The sequence below is a fragment of the Epinephelus moara genome, chromosome 5 (genome assembly GCF_006386435.1).
Source record: "Epinephelus moara isolate mb chromosome 5, YSFRI_EMoa_1.0, whole genome shotgun sequence".
Lineage (NCBI taxonomy): Eukaryota > Metazoa > Chordata > Actinopteri > Perciformes > Serranidae > Epinephelus > Epinephelus moara.
The window spans coordinates 5871756-5885542 of record NC_065510.1 but is presented as its reverse complement, the minus strand read 5'-3'; the positions used below and the strand labels follow the sequence as shown (position 1 = coordinate 5885542).

Here is a 13787-nt window from a genome sequence, read left to right as displayed (position 1 = left end):
AAATATCATTGATGTATTATAGAAAAGTGATTTATCTTTTTATAAATGACAAAAGGCACATCTGCCTCATTTTTGCTGTGGTATCCTGATACTACTCAGAACCGTGATACTTTCACTGGTATCGCACCGTGGGTCCCAATTTTGGTACCGTGACAACACTAATCTGGAAGGGGTTCATCTGCAAAAACTAATGAAAAACTAAACAACGATATTCGGTATTTGGTACTCGGTATTCGGCCAAGCGTTTAATATTATTCGGCTTCGGTTTCGGCCACAAATTTTCATTTCGGTGCATCCCTACTTCAATTATTGTAGAAATGTTTGCACCATTGCTCATTTCAGTACACTCGGGCCGCAACAAGCTGAGGTGACGGGTATGCCCAAAGATTCATGGTGGCAAGCAGATGTTAGCCCACTTTGAATGTACAGTATTTTGCTGGGCAAATAGCATATCTTCTGCTTCTGTTACACTACATTAAGCATTTATTTTTAACCCTTTTTAAAATGGGGTATTCTTTAAAATAACAATTCTCTAGTTTAACAACCTTGCATGTTCTCAGAAAGCATAAAAATGACTTTCCAATGATTTTTTAATTGTCTCTACAGTGAAAAGAAAAAACAAACACACTGACGTAAACTACTGAATCATGCCAAATGACAGGATCATGTTTATCTTTACTGTGCTGAACCACCTCACACTGGGGTCATCTCGGGAGACTCATGACTGTGGTGCTGAGCAAGTATGTGTCCTCAGGGTAAAGGCCAAAGATGTTGATGCTTACGTCAAGTCTCTGTTAAACTCCTGGACAGGATTGTAAAACACTTCATTGGCACTGGGAAACAAGATGGCCGCCTTGCCCTCCTTGACAACCGTCTCCCCGGGTAACAGTCCTGCAGGGGACGTCTTCTCCTTGTCAGCTGCTGTGTCCATTGGTGCCACGCTTGTTTCCTCTGCTGAAGATTCAGCAAGTTTGGTGGTGGGGACGTCTGAGGCAGTTTTTAGGGGCTCCATGGATCTCAGTCCCCTGCTGGCAGCAGCAGCACTGCCTAAACTCCACTGAAACGTCTGTCTGGCAGAATGGGCGCAGGAAGGATGAAGATGACGGGAAATGATGAGAGGGAACAGCCGAACTGTTTGCACCAGCATAAAGTCGTCTGGAAAAAGACAAAAGACATGTCTGAATGCGGCAAAATGTTTTGAGTTCAATTTAAATTTGTCCAGTTGTGTGCAATTAAATAAATAACCTGTATGACACAGGACTTCTGAAACATATTTCTTTGGTTATTAGAAATTTGTGAACAAGGTATATACTAAGCATATTTTCCAACTAACAAATAACTTGTCACTGCTTGTGTAATGGCTGTCTCTGACTTACCTCAAACATTTATTTGGCATTTCTGTGCTGAAGCTTCTGGAGGTTGAGCCAACATATACCAAACACCAATATACTGAAATCAGCCAATAATATCATCCTTTGCCAGTGTATCTGCTGTGCTCTCATTTAAATAAGCTTGCAGATTTGGATCTATGTAATATAAGCCTGTATCAACAATTTCATTTACAATGACAACACAGAGGAAAGCGGCAAATCCTCACATTGAGAGGCTGGAGACAGTTAATGTTTTTTCGCTGGGATATTAACTTAAATGGTTGTTAGTTCATTTTCTGTCTATTGCTGACTCGATTATAAGACTATCTATTACCTATGACTTGTAGATTTCAACTTTACCACTAATATCAATGCCTTTAGCTTTGTGTCTTTCACTGCAAAAATAGTGAGCTTACAATATACACTGCCATGTATACTCTATGGCAGGGCTGCAACAAACAACAACCATTAAAATATTACAGATCTGAAGGTGATGTCTTAAAATTGCTTGTTTTAGCCAACTAATATTACAGACTCTCCTCAATAAAACATTTAGCTTACACTGATGATGTAAGTACACTGATGTTAAGATAATGTAAGAACTTGTTTATGTATTTTTTTCAACAGGCTAGACTGTTGTAATGGTGTTTTCATGGGTCTCAGTACAAAAAAATCCATCATACAGTTGCAGCTGCAACAGTCCTTACTCACACCAAGAAAGGGGAGAACATTACACCTGACCTTGAATCAGTGCACTGGCTTCCTGTGTGTCAAAGGGGGGATTTTAAAATCCTATTATTCGTCTAAATTGTCTTGGGCATAAATAAATACATGTCTGATTTACTTGTATGTTACAAAGCATCCAGACCTCTCAGGTCATGTAGGATAGGTTTACCTAGTGTTACTTAGTGGAGTAAAACCAAACAAGGTGAAGCTGCTTTTAGTTTCTATCGTCCCCACCTGTGGAACAAGGAGGAGTGCGACACAGTACAGTATTGCGATATTTTGTGTAGCAATATTGTCTCAATACACAAATGCCAAGTATCAGTATTTTGTTACATAAATTATTAACGTTGCAAATACAAATTTGGTAGCCTACAAGAATAATAACATCAACTGCTTTTTCAGTCCACTAGATACATGTCGCTGTAATAAAAGTGACTGAAGCAAAAGGAACAGACTGACACTCTATCTTTTTAGATAAAAACAGATGTTGACAAGGTTCTTTCTTCATTTGCAGTTGAAAAAAGCTAATGAATTGCAGTTTATGTTATTGCATGACTCAGCACATTGCAAAAACATCTAAAATCACATTAAATTATATTGTTGCCTAAGTATAATCCTGATAATATCACAATCAGGATATCTTTGGTGACTCCCAGCCCCAGGAACAACAGGGTGTCTACAGGTATCAGACAGTTACATTTAATGTTTTTAGACCCATTCAACCCATTCATGCCTTTTAACCAAGTTTACGACAAATATTTGGACGAATCATGTCTTACTTACTGAAACATCTCAGGTAAGCATTGCAGGCAGGTTTTATATACGTGGTCTTGTGCAGAGGTAAGTGTTACGTAGGAATATGGTTATTAGAGTGAGTTACGTCAATCTACATTTTGCCAACAGGTAAGTGCAGGTATGAAGTAAAATGACAGTATTGTAGTTTTTTAAAGATTTGTAACATCAGAAATGTGGACTTTTACATAGAAAGGCTTCACTCATTTTAACAAAAAGAAATAGAAAAATATATAAATGAAATTAGAAACGAAATTTACAAATTCCAATTTAAGTCTATTTAATGACTTTTAAGGCCTTTCTGTTGTAACACTGAATATAAGATATTGTAAGACATTTTAAGGACCTGTGAAACCCTGAACAAGCTACCTGAATAACTGAGGTCTGCAAAAACTCTCAGCTCATTTAAATCAGAATTTAAAACATTATTGCTTACTGAGGCTTCCCAATAAATCAAACACATAACTTGCTTATTTTACAGTTTTCAATGCAAGTTCTCGCTGATCTTTGTTTGCTTGTTCTCACATTTTTATTGTCTTTTAAATGTAGTTTTAACATTTTCTTGATGTCTTATGTTAAATGTGTTCCTATGCCTCTTTAAAGCACTCTGAATGCCTTGTATCTAAATGGTGCTGTGTAATAAACTTGCCTTGCCATGTAAAACAGAGAAAATGAGAAATTCCTCATATTTGAGAGAGAATACTTGACATTTTTGCGTGATAAATGACTTAAATTATTTCCCTTCTGATCAGAATTACTGTTATTTTCTTCTGCTAATCGATTAGTAACATGAGTAGTGCCAGCAGTAGAGTCAAGCCAAGGATTAAAGGAGGCTAATCCGACCTGTAGCTTTAGCTGCGTGTTTTTTAATACAACAACAGTTAGCTAACACGCCAACACAGTGGAGTGAAACTGTTTGCTGCTCTGGCTAATGTGGTTACATGAAAACAAACTTATTAAACAACACAGAAATGACGCGTTATGCTACTTCTTCCCAGCAAAGTTATTAGCTTGTTTGCTAGCTATGCTAAGCTAATACACACCCGTGACGTTACCTGTGACGCTTCCTTCCAGGCGAACACTGCTTTCCTAAATTTGTCAGGCTGTTTTATTTCAAAGGCGATGCAGGTGGTCGTGTGGTGACTGTTTCCTCGCCGGTGTAGGTTCCCAGCTTACTCTCACGTTAGCACATGGAAGCAGCCATGTTTTCAGCGTCCTTACGGAAGCCCGCGCGGCCAGTGGGGAGAAAGCGAAAGCGCTGCCCGCCCCTCAGGCGGTGGAGCTGTGTAACGTCAGGGAAGCGGTGTAATGTAAGGACAAGAGGGAGCGGGTCGATCAGTCAGCCGCAGCACACACTGCTGGCCTACTTTCCCCCGCAGTGAACATGTGAGGAGACTGGAAAACACATCAGCCCGCTTTCATGAATAATCTAATTTAATCTCACCGTGCCTGAAGTTGGTGATGCATTCAGATGAAAAGGCTAAACATAGCCTATGGATTAACCAAAATACCCCGGACCTATGATGTGAGGATAAAAACTGCCTCAGAGAAAAGTGTAAAGTGAATTTAGGTCGTTATGGTGTGATGAGTGATGCATTTACGGACAATAAATAAAACAGATTCTGTTGCTTAGAGTTTTAATCCTCAGAAGAGAGCTGTCACACATGGCAAAGTGCATATTACTTGATATGAATTCAGTTCTTTAAGCTGCAAAACAAACACACCTTTGAAACATTTATCATTTTATTCATGTTCTTATGTTTTTTTTTAGTCACATTTTAATATTTCTGCAGTGAAGCAGCCACATGCATGGGACCACAGTGCTGCAGGGGCACTGATGCAGGTTTGCTCTGCTTCCAAGGAAGTGTGGCATGTTGATTTTCTCTTTTCTCTACAATAATGATTTAACAGATTAATGACTGGACTGCTAAAAATGGATTTAACCATTTAAAAAACACGACTGTGCCATTTTACCTGAACATGTCACCGGAGTGAGGTCAAGGTTCTTGATGCGTTTGAAGGTCCAAAGTTTATAAATTACTTTACTTGGCAACATATTTCCTTTATAGAAATATAGCAAAGAACCATAACAAGCTCTAAAAGTAACACAGAAGATAGTCTTCAGAGTTCCAGTTGGTTTTATTGGTAATATACCAAAAAGTGTCCCTAATTACCTGACTTCATTCTATAAAATGGGGGTTTGGGAGTCATCTGCAAGAACATTTTTGGGCATCAAACACTTAATTTCTTACTTTCTGGTGAATTTGTATACACAAATTTGTGCATTTATGCCTCAATTTATGGTGTACATGCCTTTAATTTTTAATAGAATATCTGCCATTTTCTAAAACCACACATCATTTTAAAGCAATGCATCAGTAGAGATGTCTAATTACTTTTGCCACTGACCATTTAAAACAATCATAAAAAATGAACAGTGTAAATCTTTCAAAGTAGAGTTCATCTCCAAAAACACAGTTACAGTTGCAGCTGTTAGTTTTACACTTGCCCTGCTCACATTTGATCCAACTTTGTGATGAGATTAGGTAGCTACAATTACCAATCACAGACTTTCAAATCTTATATCAAAATGTAGCTGATCCCTTCGTCTATTAACTACAAGTAACACTTTCCAATATCTCTATCCAACACAGTTTTATGATACATTTAGTACACAGACCAATTCTTTTACTTTCTATACCATAGGACTGAAATGTTACCCTCACCAAAAAAGTTAGTGACTTTCAGAGGTTTGAACAGACATGAGTGCAGGTTGATAAAGCAAACATTTGGATGATACATTTTTGTTTCTGTGACCTTCAAAGGACCGGAAAACAAACTGGGTATGGCAACCAACCCTGGTCTCCCCTACATACAAAACATATGATCATCTTTCAAAAATAGGCTATTGTTACAGATTAAACTACCCAAACATAGGCTGTGTAAACTAATTTAACTAGATCTGCTGTATTAAAATGATGCTGTCAATAAAGGGCAATAAAGCTAACTCAGCTCGACAGCTAGTCTTGCCTGCATAATGAGTAGGCCTATGGTTACTTAGACGTTTTGCTGATATGAACTACTTCTGTACTTCTACTTAACACTACTTACAACCTAACTACAATTTAAAACTTTATCATTATTATTATATAATTCACTTATAAGCTGGTTCCAGTGTTTTAAGGCTCAGTGTGTTTAAATGTGACTAATGTGGCTCTAGATAGGGCTGTTCAAGTTTTCAGGTAAGCTTCCATAGGTAGCAGCCCCTCCACGATGAACAGTGTTGGTAATACACCAGTTTTCTACCGTGAAACTTGTTTTAACTGGTTTTAAATCGCCGGGTCCATTTGTTTTGGAGAGGAAGAGACCTCTGCGGACAATTCAGCTCATGGTCAAAACCTCCTGAACGTGTGAATCAGAAATAAGATGAGCATGCATTAAGTTATCAGAGAATATAGCTGAGCACACATTAGCAGGTGCCAGCAAGCAGGCTGTCTGCAACAAGCTGAACAGCGTACAATAAACACTGATTTGCCACGTGAAACTGCTTCATGGTTTTTGCCAGTTTTAAATCACCTGAGGTCTCATTTATGAACATTGCGTACGCACAAAACAAGGCCTGAAAGAGGTGTACAACACTTCCCATGAAAAAGGTGTGATTTATAAAAATAGACTTGATGGGAGAAACTTTGACCCATGCTTCCGAACGTTTTGGAGATGGGAAATTGGCAATGCAAATGGTGTGAAATAGTCAAACATTTTTTGGGGTACTCCATTTTTGACTTTTGTACGTATGTACATTTTTAGTATGGATCCTATGCATTGCCCGATAAAAGCTCCTGAACATCTGGATCTTAAGTTATCAGAAGAAAAAGGTGAGTATAAATGAGATTAGCAGCCTGTGTCTGACATGCCAAACAGGCTTGTAAAATCACTGATATGTAACATGAAATAACTTTATTCAGTGTTTTTTACCTGTTTTAATCAACTGGTCCATTTGTTTCGGAGAAGGAAAGATCACTGCGGATAATTTGGCTCCCGGTAAAAACCTCCTGAGCAATAAACACTGAAGGAATCTAGGAAGGATTCTAACTAGGAGAAGTTTCAGCTGGTTGCAGTCTGCAATCCTCACCACTAGATGCCACTATATCCCTCTAACTCTTACACACTGGACCTTTAAAACAATTTCAGTGGAACCCTATTGCCAAGGCACTGCCTAAACCTTTGCTTCCTCAATAGCTTCCACCTCAGTTTGGTGTGGAAATACATAGAAAAAATGCACATGTTGTGACAGTGAGTAGCAGACTAACTAAACGAGGAAAAGCGGAGACATATTGTTGGGATTACACTCATTTCTCTTAAGACGTCTCAAGCTGTTCATCATCTGTTTTGTAAATAGATGAAAGTTTTCTGAATGTATTTGTACTTATTTACATTAAAGAAAGGGAACAACTGGAAGGTGTAATTTATAAGTTATTATGCTGTGGTTTTACTGGTCCAACCCACTTAAGATCAAATGAGTTTGACACCCCTGATTAGTGGAGTAAGGTAGTTATAATGGGCCCCATTGCAGGATATAATGACGGGCCCAAGTGCGCCGTATAGTTACTAGTCATGAAGCACACACACACGGAGTTTCAAGCGTACGTATATTTTATCAACAGTGTGTCTTACTGCCGCTTACAGATGTGCCCAGCTTATCAGTCTTGAGATTTTGCCCTAAACTAGCCACTGTCAATTGTCACATCTTGATATATGATTAAACAGAGACAACATCGACATACATTTTACCCAGCAATCATCAGTACATATCTGTACATGACAAAAACTACAAAAGAAAATAGGAAATTATTAGTTTAACTAAATATTTTGTTCATAGTTTTATGTAGAATAAGCATATAATTTTGCTATAGTTTGATATTATTTTGTAAAAACAGAAGACAGTGATGGGGATGGGTTTGTCTTTTTGAGGGCAGATGTGGAAAATCACACCATTTTAGATTTGACGTGATTTACGAGCGTATTTCCAGGTGGCAGTCGGGCCCCTCTACCCGGGCCCCAGTGAGAGTGAGTCTGTATTTACGCCTCTGCCCCTGATATAGAGGCTTCTGATCTGATCTCCCTGGAGTTTATCCTGAATAGTAACCTAGAAAGAAAGAAAGAAAAATCCAAATAACTGGTGTGGGTGTAACTGAGTGTTTTCTATGTGGCATTGCTCCATTTACATTAGGAGAATACTTGAACCACTGCCTCCATGTCTGTGATGAATGCCTGACCCACAATGAAAAGCAATGCACATCCCAGTATTTCACACTTACTGTCACATCATCTACCACCACGCTGTTTTATTTAATAGTTTGCACCCATTTTCCCATAAAATAGGACATGGATGAATGTGGGTGAAAAAAACCCCTATCAGCCTCTACTGTACGCATACAAGCCTGAACATCTGGATGGGGGCGCTGTGACAATAAATGCCCAGAGAGCGTGGCGCTATACATCTGACACAGGAGAATTATAGAGTTAATAGTATTTGGCATGACAGAGAGAGGGAGCGGGGAGCGCAGTGCCGTGCCTGAATGCAGTCTCATCCTGTTTAGTATTCACTGTGCGCAGCGCCTGGAGGCCCCGGAGGGCTCACCTGCCCGGAGTCTAGACGTACTATCACACACAGAAGACAGCGGGATCGAACCGGCGGCGCCCGGCTGTACGGTCCGTGCGGTGTCGGTCAGGAGGGAGTCGGTTCCGCCACCCAAGGGAGAGGACAGCCCGGTGAGTAGTGAGAGAGCGGGGTTGAGTGGGTGGACTGGTGGGTGGGGCTCAGACAGTCGGGTCGGCTGGGGACGCTGCCTGTCTACCTGCCTGCAGCGGCGCGTGGGCTCAGACCTGTAATCCGCTACTCCCTCAAATGTAATCTGATTACTTCTGGTTTTAAGACATGGTGTGTTATATTGCTCGTTACATTATATCGAATGGCATTCCTGGGCTGGACTCCAAATAAAATAAACTAAGGATTTAAATGAAATATAAAAATTTAAAAAAATAAATAAAATAACAATAATAACAATAATAATAATAATAATAATAGAGTGATAATAGTCTAATAATAATAATTTAAATAATTTAGATAATAAATAAAAATAATAACAGCAATAGACTGATAATAATAATTTAAAAAAAATAATAAATAAATTTATAAATAAATAAATAATATTAATAGGCTGATAATAGCCCAATAATATAATTTAAAAAAAGAATAATAAATAATTAAAATAATTTTAATAGTAATAGGCTGATAATAGCCTTCTAATATACTTTTAAAAAACAATAATTAAAAATATAATTATAATAATTTTTTTTTATTTCTTTTATTTTGTGTCTGCATAAAAACAACATTCCCACGTGCACTCAGGTCAACTTTTCTGCCATAACTCATCCAAATTATTGTTCATGTGCCAAGTTATTTTTAGTAATGCTGAGGAAAACATATTGAATCTGGACGTGAGCCCATAGTTTCCCTTCAGCCATGCTATTTTATGGCTTTGCATAAAAAAACCTATAGATTTAATGAGGTCTATTGTGACAAGCAGCCAGGTAAACTCCCCTTATACTTAAACTGGTACACTTGCAAAGCTTTGCCTGGCTGACATTATGCTGCCTATGTGCATAGTTTAAATTGGGAAAAATAATAGTTTAATGGGAGAAGTTTAATGTCTGGGAACAGGCCTGAGATAATTCATATTCCAGTCTGTATCAGTGGAAGCAGTCCAGCTCGCCCACCTGATTAACATGGGCTACTCATTATTGGCATCTGAAATTACAGTGCATAAGGTGCAGTGTTAATTCGTTGCAGCACTGGCAAAAGTAATGAGTCGATGCCGACTGCCTCCCCATCTGTCTGTCTGTCTACCTGTCTGTCTAGCCGATCGGTAGCTCTGCGATCTGTCTGCAACCCCTGGGAGACTTAAAAAAAAAAAAAAATCCCCGCTCTGCTCCTCTGCGTCCCCCTCCTCGATAGCTCTGCGCTCTTCCCCGCGCCTGCATGTGCGAGTGCGTGCGTGCGTGTAGTATGTGTGTGTGTATGCGTGAATTGTGTGCGGCTGCTGGTTCACAGCTTACAGTCACAATGAATGGCTGCCTGTAGCGAGGCGGAGGGAGACACTAGACCGCTTATTCTGCGCTGGCCCTCCATTGAAACACTTTCCAGCGGAATACAGCCGAGGGGGTGAGTTGAGCACGGCGGGTCACCGAGGACAACGGTTCGGGCTCGGCCGGCGAGACGGGTCGGTCAGATGTCCGAGCCCTGAACTGTGTGTGTGTGTGTGCGGGGGGTGCTTTCTTGAATTCGGATGGGTGAATTTGGATACAGGGGTGGTGTATGGTCTGCGGCTGTGTGTTGAAGTGGAGGTAAAGCTATTGTTATTTTATTGTTTTTTTTAAGGGGATGGGGTGGTAAAGTTGTGCTACTGTGGGGGATGGGCTCATGGGGACAGACCAAACTTTAACCACTTCACCGGCTCCACTCATTCGTCGCCGCGGGCTGTCCTCCCCTCTCCCTCGGTGAGTGACTTGATGAGTCCTCCGCTCTTCTTTCTCCCGCATTCCCGAACTTTCCCCAAAAACTAACTTGGGGTGCATTTTTTTTCTTCCTCCATAAACGTGCTGAAATTTTAAAAAAGCGCATGCAGTCGTTGCACTCGCCCAATATCACGGTGTCCTGTCGGTAAACGGGTTAAGATTTTACAGCCAACCCCCTACTTTCCTTTCCCCTCCTCTCCTCTCCCCTCTCGCCATGCCGGATCCATCCGTCTGTCTCGCCCACAGTTGCAGCGCATTTGTGTCCCGGGATGACCTGTTGATGTCGGCTAAAGATGGAGTACCAGTATCGCCCTCCGCTGTAGACCCCACTCTCCTCTCCAGTTGGGAAAATAACACACAAATGTCCACGTCGGAGTTCGGCCAAGTGAACGCAGCCCGTGTGGCTCCGTGGGTCCCATTTTTGGTGGAGATTAAATAAATAATTTAATCGCTGTGATATATCATAAGCGACATTTTGGAGGGGAACAACGCGTGTCTGTCCCGTATCGGTAGCTGCCATTCGGCCGGAGGAGAAGGAGGGAACTCGGTCTAAACGGACATCACACCGCGCTGGCACGGAAAGAGGGGAGACGGGGAGAGCGCTAAACTGCTGAATATTTTATCCCCTCGACTATTTTTGTGGCACATTTCGTGCCCCCGGTTCCTCGGACGATAAACGTGTGCGTGTCGGGAGGGAGTTGAAACCGGGCTGGCACACAAGATACAGAAGAAGAGCTCTCTTTTTGTCCCTTTTCCGCTGCCGCCCCCTCCCTCCCTCCCTCCCTCTGAACGCACGCACACACCGGCCCGGGCCAGCCGAGGACTCCCAAATCCTACCGGGCATCGAGGCTGGCACACGGCGGGGCACCGAGAGCTCTCTGCCCGCTCTGACTGCCCCTGCTGCCCCGCTAGTGGCGGGCTCTCTCCCTCCCGAGGCGTCTACCGGCGAGACATCGGCTCTGCTAGTCTTTCATGTGAGATTAATTGATGTATAATTGATGTGTATAAATAAAATCTCGTTTTTGAAGTTTCAGCTCTAGTCGTGCTCAGGGGAGGCTACGCTATAGCCACATTTTGGTGCCCACGAGTGTCGGCAAATATAACATTTTCAGCCTTAAATGTCTCCAAACTAAACCCCAAACAAGGCTGGGATTTACTCCACGTTATTTAACGGCGTGTTCGGGAATTATATGCAAAGGTGAAGTGTTTTACTAATGCCAGTGTTAGCCTTAGCTTTAGCTTGCTACTTGCTAACAGGCCACCTTTAACCTCCCTAAACCAGGAAACTGAATGTGATTAAGTCGTGAATGATGTTGATATCACATGTGTGTGTTGGTGTTGATGCAAATAGTTGCTTTGATTGATAAGAAGCCAGCAAACTGACTGCTGTGATCAAGTTACTTTCTTTTTGGCTGTTAGCAGGAGCATGTGGTTAGTGTGCATAAAGTAAACCAGAGTTTGTGGCACTGGAGGTGAACTTATAAAGTTGTAAAGGACACACACACACACACAGGCAGACACACACATAGTTGAGTGGAGCATATAATAGGGCACATGGGGACAGCAGGGCAAGGGTCAAGTGGTGTGAATTAACTCCCCTTTATGTTTCCTGGAAGTTGTTGTGACCTCTCTGACCTGTGGGGAGGAAAAGGTGGCTGTTAGGATGTCCTTGGATGACATCAGTGCTCCCCAGTGTGTCGGGATCAAATCAGGCAGGCAGTTCGCTCGGGTGACAGAAAAAGTTTGTTTGCAGGCTGCAAAAATACACAAGAGCAATTTTAAGTTTTTTTGTCACAGATGCTGGTGTCGTCCTGAATGTGTGATATAATTTTCAGCGCTGCTACGTTTTGTTTTCACCTCTGATTATGGATGGATGGTTTTCTTCACACAAATGCTTTGTCTTAGCAACTGCCTGCTTATTATTCATGTGATTGCACATATTTACACCTGGAAACAACCACAGGCATCTGCTATTGGTCGCTGAGACGCTCCACTGGGACACTTTGTCGGTTCAATTGCTCGCTCAAGGCCATGAGCAGTGCAGATGTTAGGGAGCAGACAGTAAATCATGCAATTTTTTTTGTACTTTAAATTTTCCAAGCCACTGCAGAGGTCAAAACCAGCAGCGTTTGATCTCAACCTTGCAGCTCTGTCATCACACTTAGATACAGTGACCTGCTTTGATAAGACAGAAATCCACGTCACCATCAAGATCATGATATTAAAAGTAGGAGTAATGTATGTAAACAAATCCTGGATACGACCCAAAATGCATGGAGAGAAAACACTCGGGCCACTTCAGCTGCACAATAATTACATTAATATAATGCATATTGATTTCTTTACATCACAAACTGTCAAGGCACAATAATGTGTCAAGGTACGGTGTCCAGGAAGTTATGTCAAAACATTATTGATTCTCACAAAATAAGTAGTGGAAAACTAAACTGTAATTTATACACTCAGGCGCTAATAGTGTTTTGATATGATGGGAGTGTTGTTCAGATCAAATTGTACAAAGTGCTCCCTATCCAATACGCAGTCTGCAATCTTAATTGATTTTTGTCCAGAATCAGCCTGCCCAATTAATTAGGCATTATAATAATGTAATACACAATCAGTACTCATACTGATATTAGCATCTGGGCAATTTTTAAGTATCTTATTCCGACTAAATTGCTATTGAAAGCACCCAGAGATGCTGATAAACGTTGTGGTTATTATAACCATAACTGTGCAGGCACTAGTCTGGAATTTTAAACTTACATTTATAAATAATAATAAAATTAAAATACTTACAATGAAATGTGTAGCACTGGGGTTGTAAAGAGTCATACTTTACTCCTTCTCAAAGCCCACTGCCCTACTTACCATGCCTATATCTATCAAAAATAATGAGTTGCTATTAACTTAAAAATTAATTATGATGAAATGCTGATGGCCTTTTTATTCTCAGCGCTGCCCTTGTGTAGGCGTCAGGCTGGAGCTCAGGACTGCTTAAGCCCACTTTTTTTTTCAACCTGTATTTATCAAGCAGGGAAGGTTTGCTGAGCACGCACGCTACAGCACCCTGCTTCACATTCACACCTGGAAGCTTCCCACTACAACCACTATCTTTTATTGTTGGCCAAGGAGCAACTTCACCAAAGGAGCTAGAATTTAAAGGCAAATCCACCCTCAGATGCTCTTATACTAAGTTGGTGGTGTTAGTGGATTCTGTCAAAGAGTTGTAATTTACTTGCTTTGTTAATCTTGCTTTTCGGAGAACTGCCTCGTTTAAGTTTCCCCAGGTGGACCTTTAACTACCACTAAAACTCTGTT

General features: G+C 40.9%; 2 protein-coding genes across 8 annotated transcripts in view; one reads left to right on the top strand and one right to left on the bottom strand.

The window, feature by feature from the left end:
- Positions 1-4137, bottom strand: part of trmt1 (tRNA methyltransferase 1) — a 23990-nt gene extending 19853 nt beyond the window's left edge. The window contains exons 1-2 of one of the 2 annotated variants that reach the window (XM_050045636.1): positions 3932-4137; positions 783-1155 (exon numbers count right to left, since the gene is read on the bottom strand). In XM_050045636.1, coding sequence (XP_049901593.1) covers positions 783-1147 — 365 coding nt within the window. In that variant the 5' untranslated portion in view covers positions 1148-1155; positions 3932-4137. The remainder of the gene's footprint in view (positions 1-782; positions 1156-3931) is intronic. The other variant, XM_050045635.1, reaches the window with a different exon arrangement.
- Positions 4138-9974: 5837 nt separating this feature from the next.
- nacc1b (nucleus accumbens associated 1, BEN and BTB (POZ) domain containing b) overlaps positions 9975-13787 on the top strand; it is a 31653-nt gene continuing 27840 nt past the window's right edge. For 3 of the 6 annotated variants that reach the window (XR_007569881.1, XM_050043354.1, XM_050043353.1), the window contains exon 1: positions 9975-10113. Coding sequence is in view for 4 of the 6 variants with exons in the window: in XM_050043354.1 (XP_049899311.1) it covers positions 10019-10113 (95 nt within the window). In the remaining 2 variants the exon portion in view is untranslated. Of the gene's footprint in view, positions 10114-10247; positions 10296-10362; positions 10449-10500; positions 11441-13787 lie in introns of those variants that run through there. The other 3 variants (XM_050043355.1, XM_050043357.1, XM_050043356.1) reach the window with 3 other exon arrangements.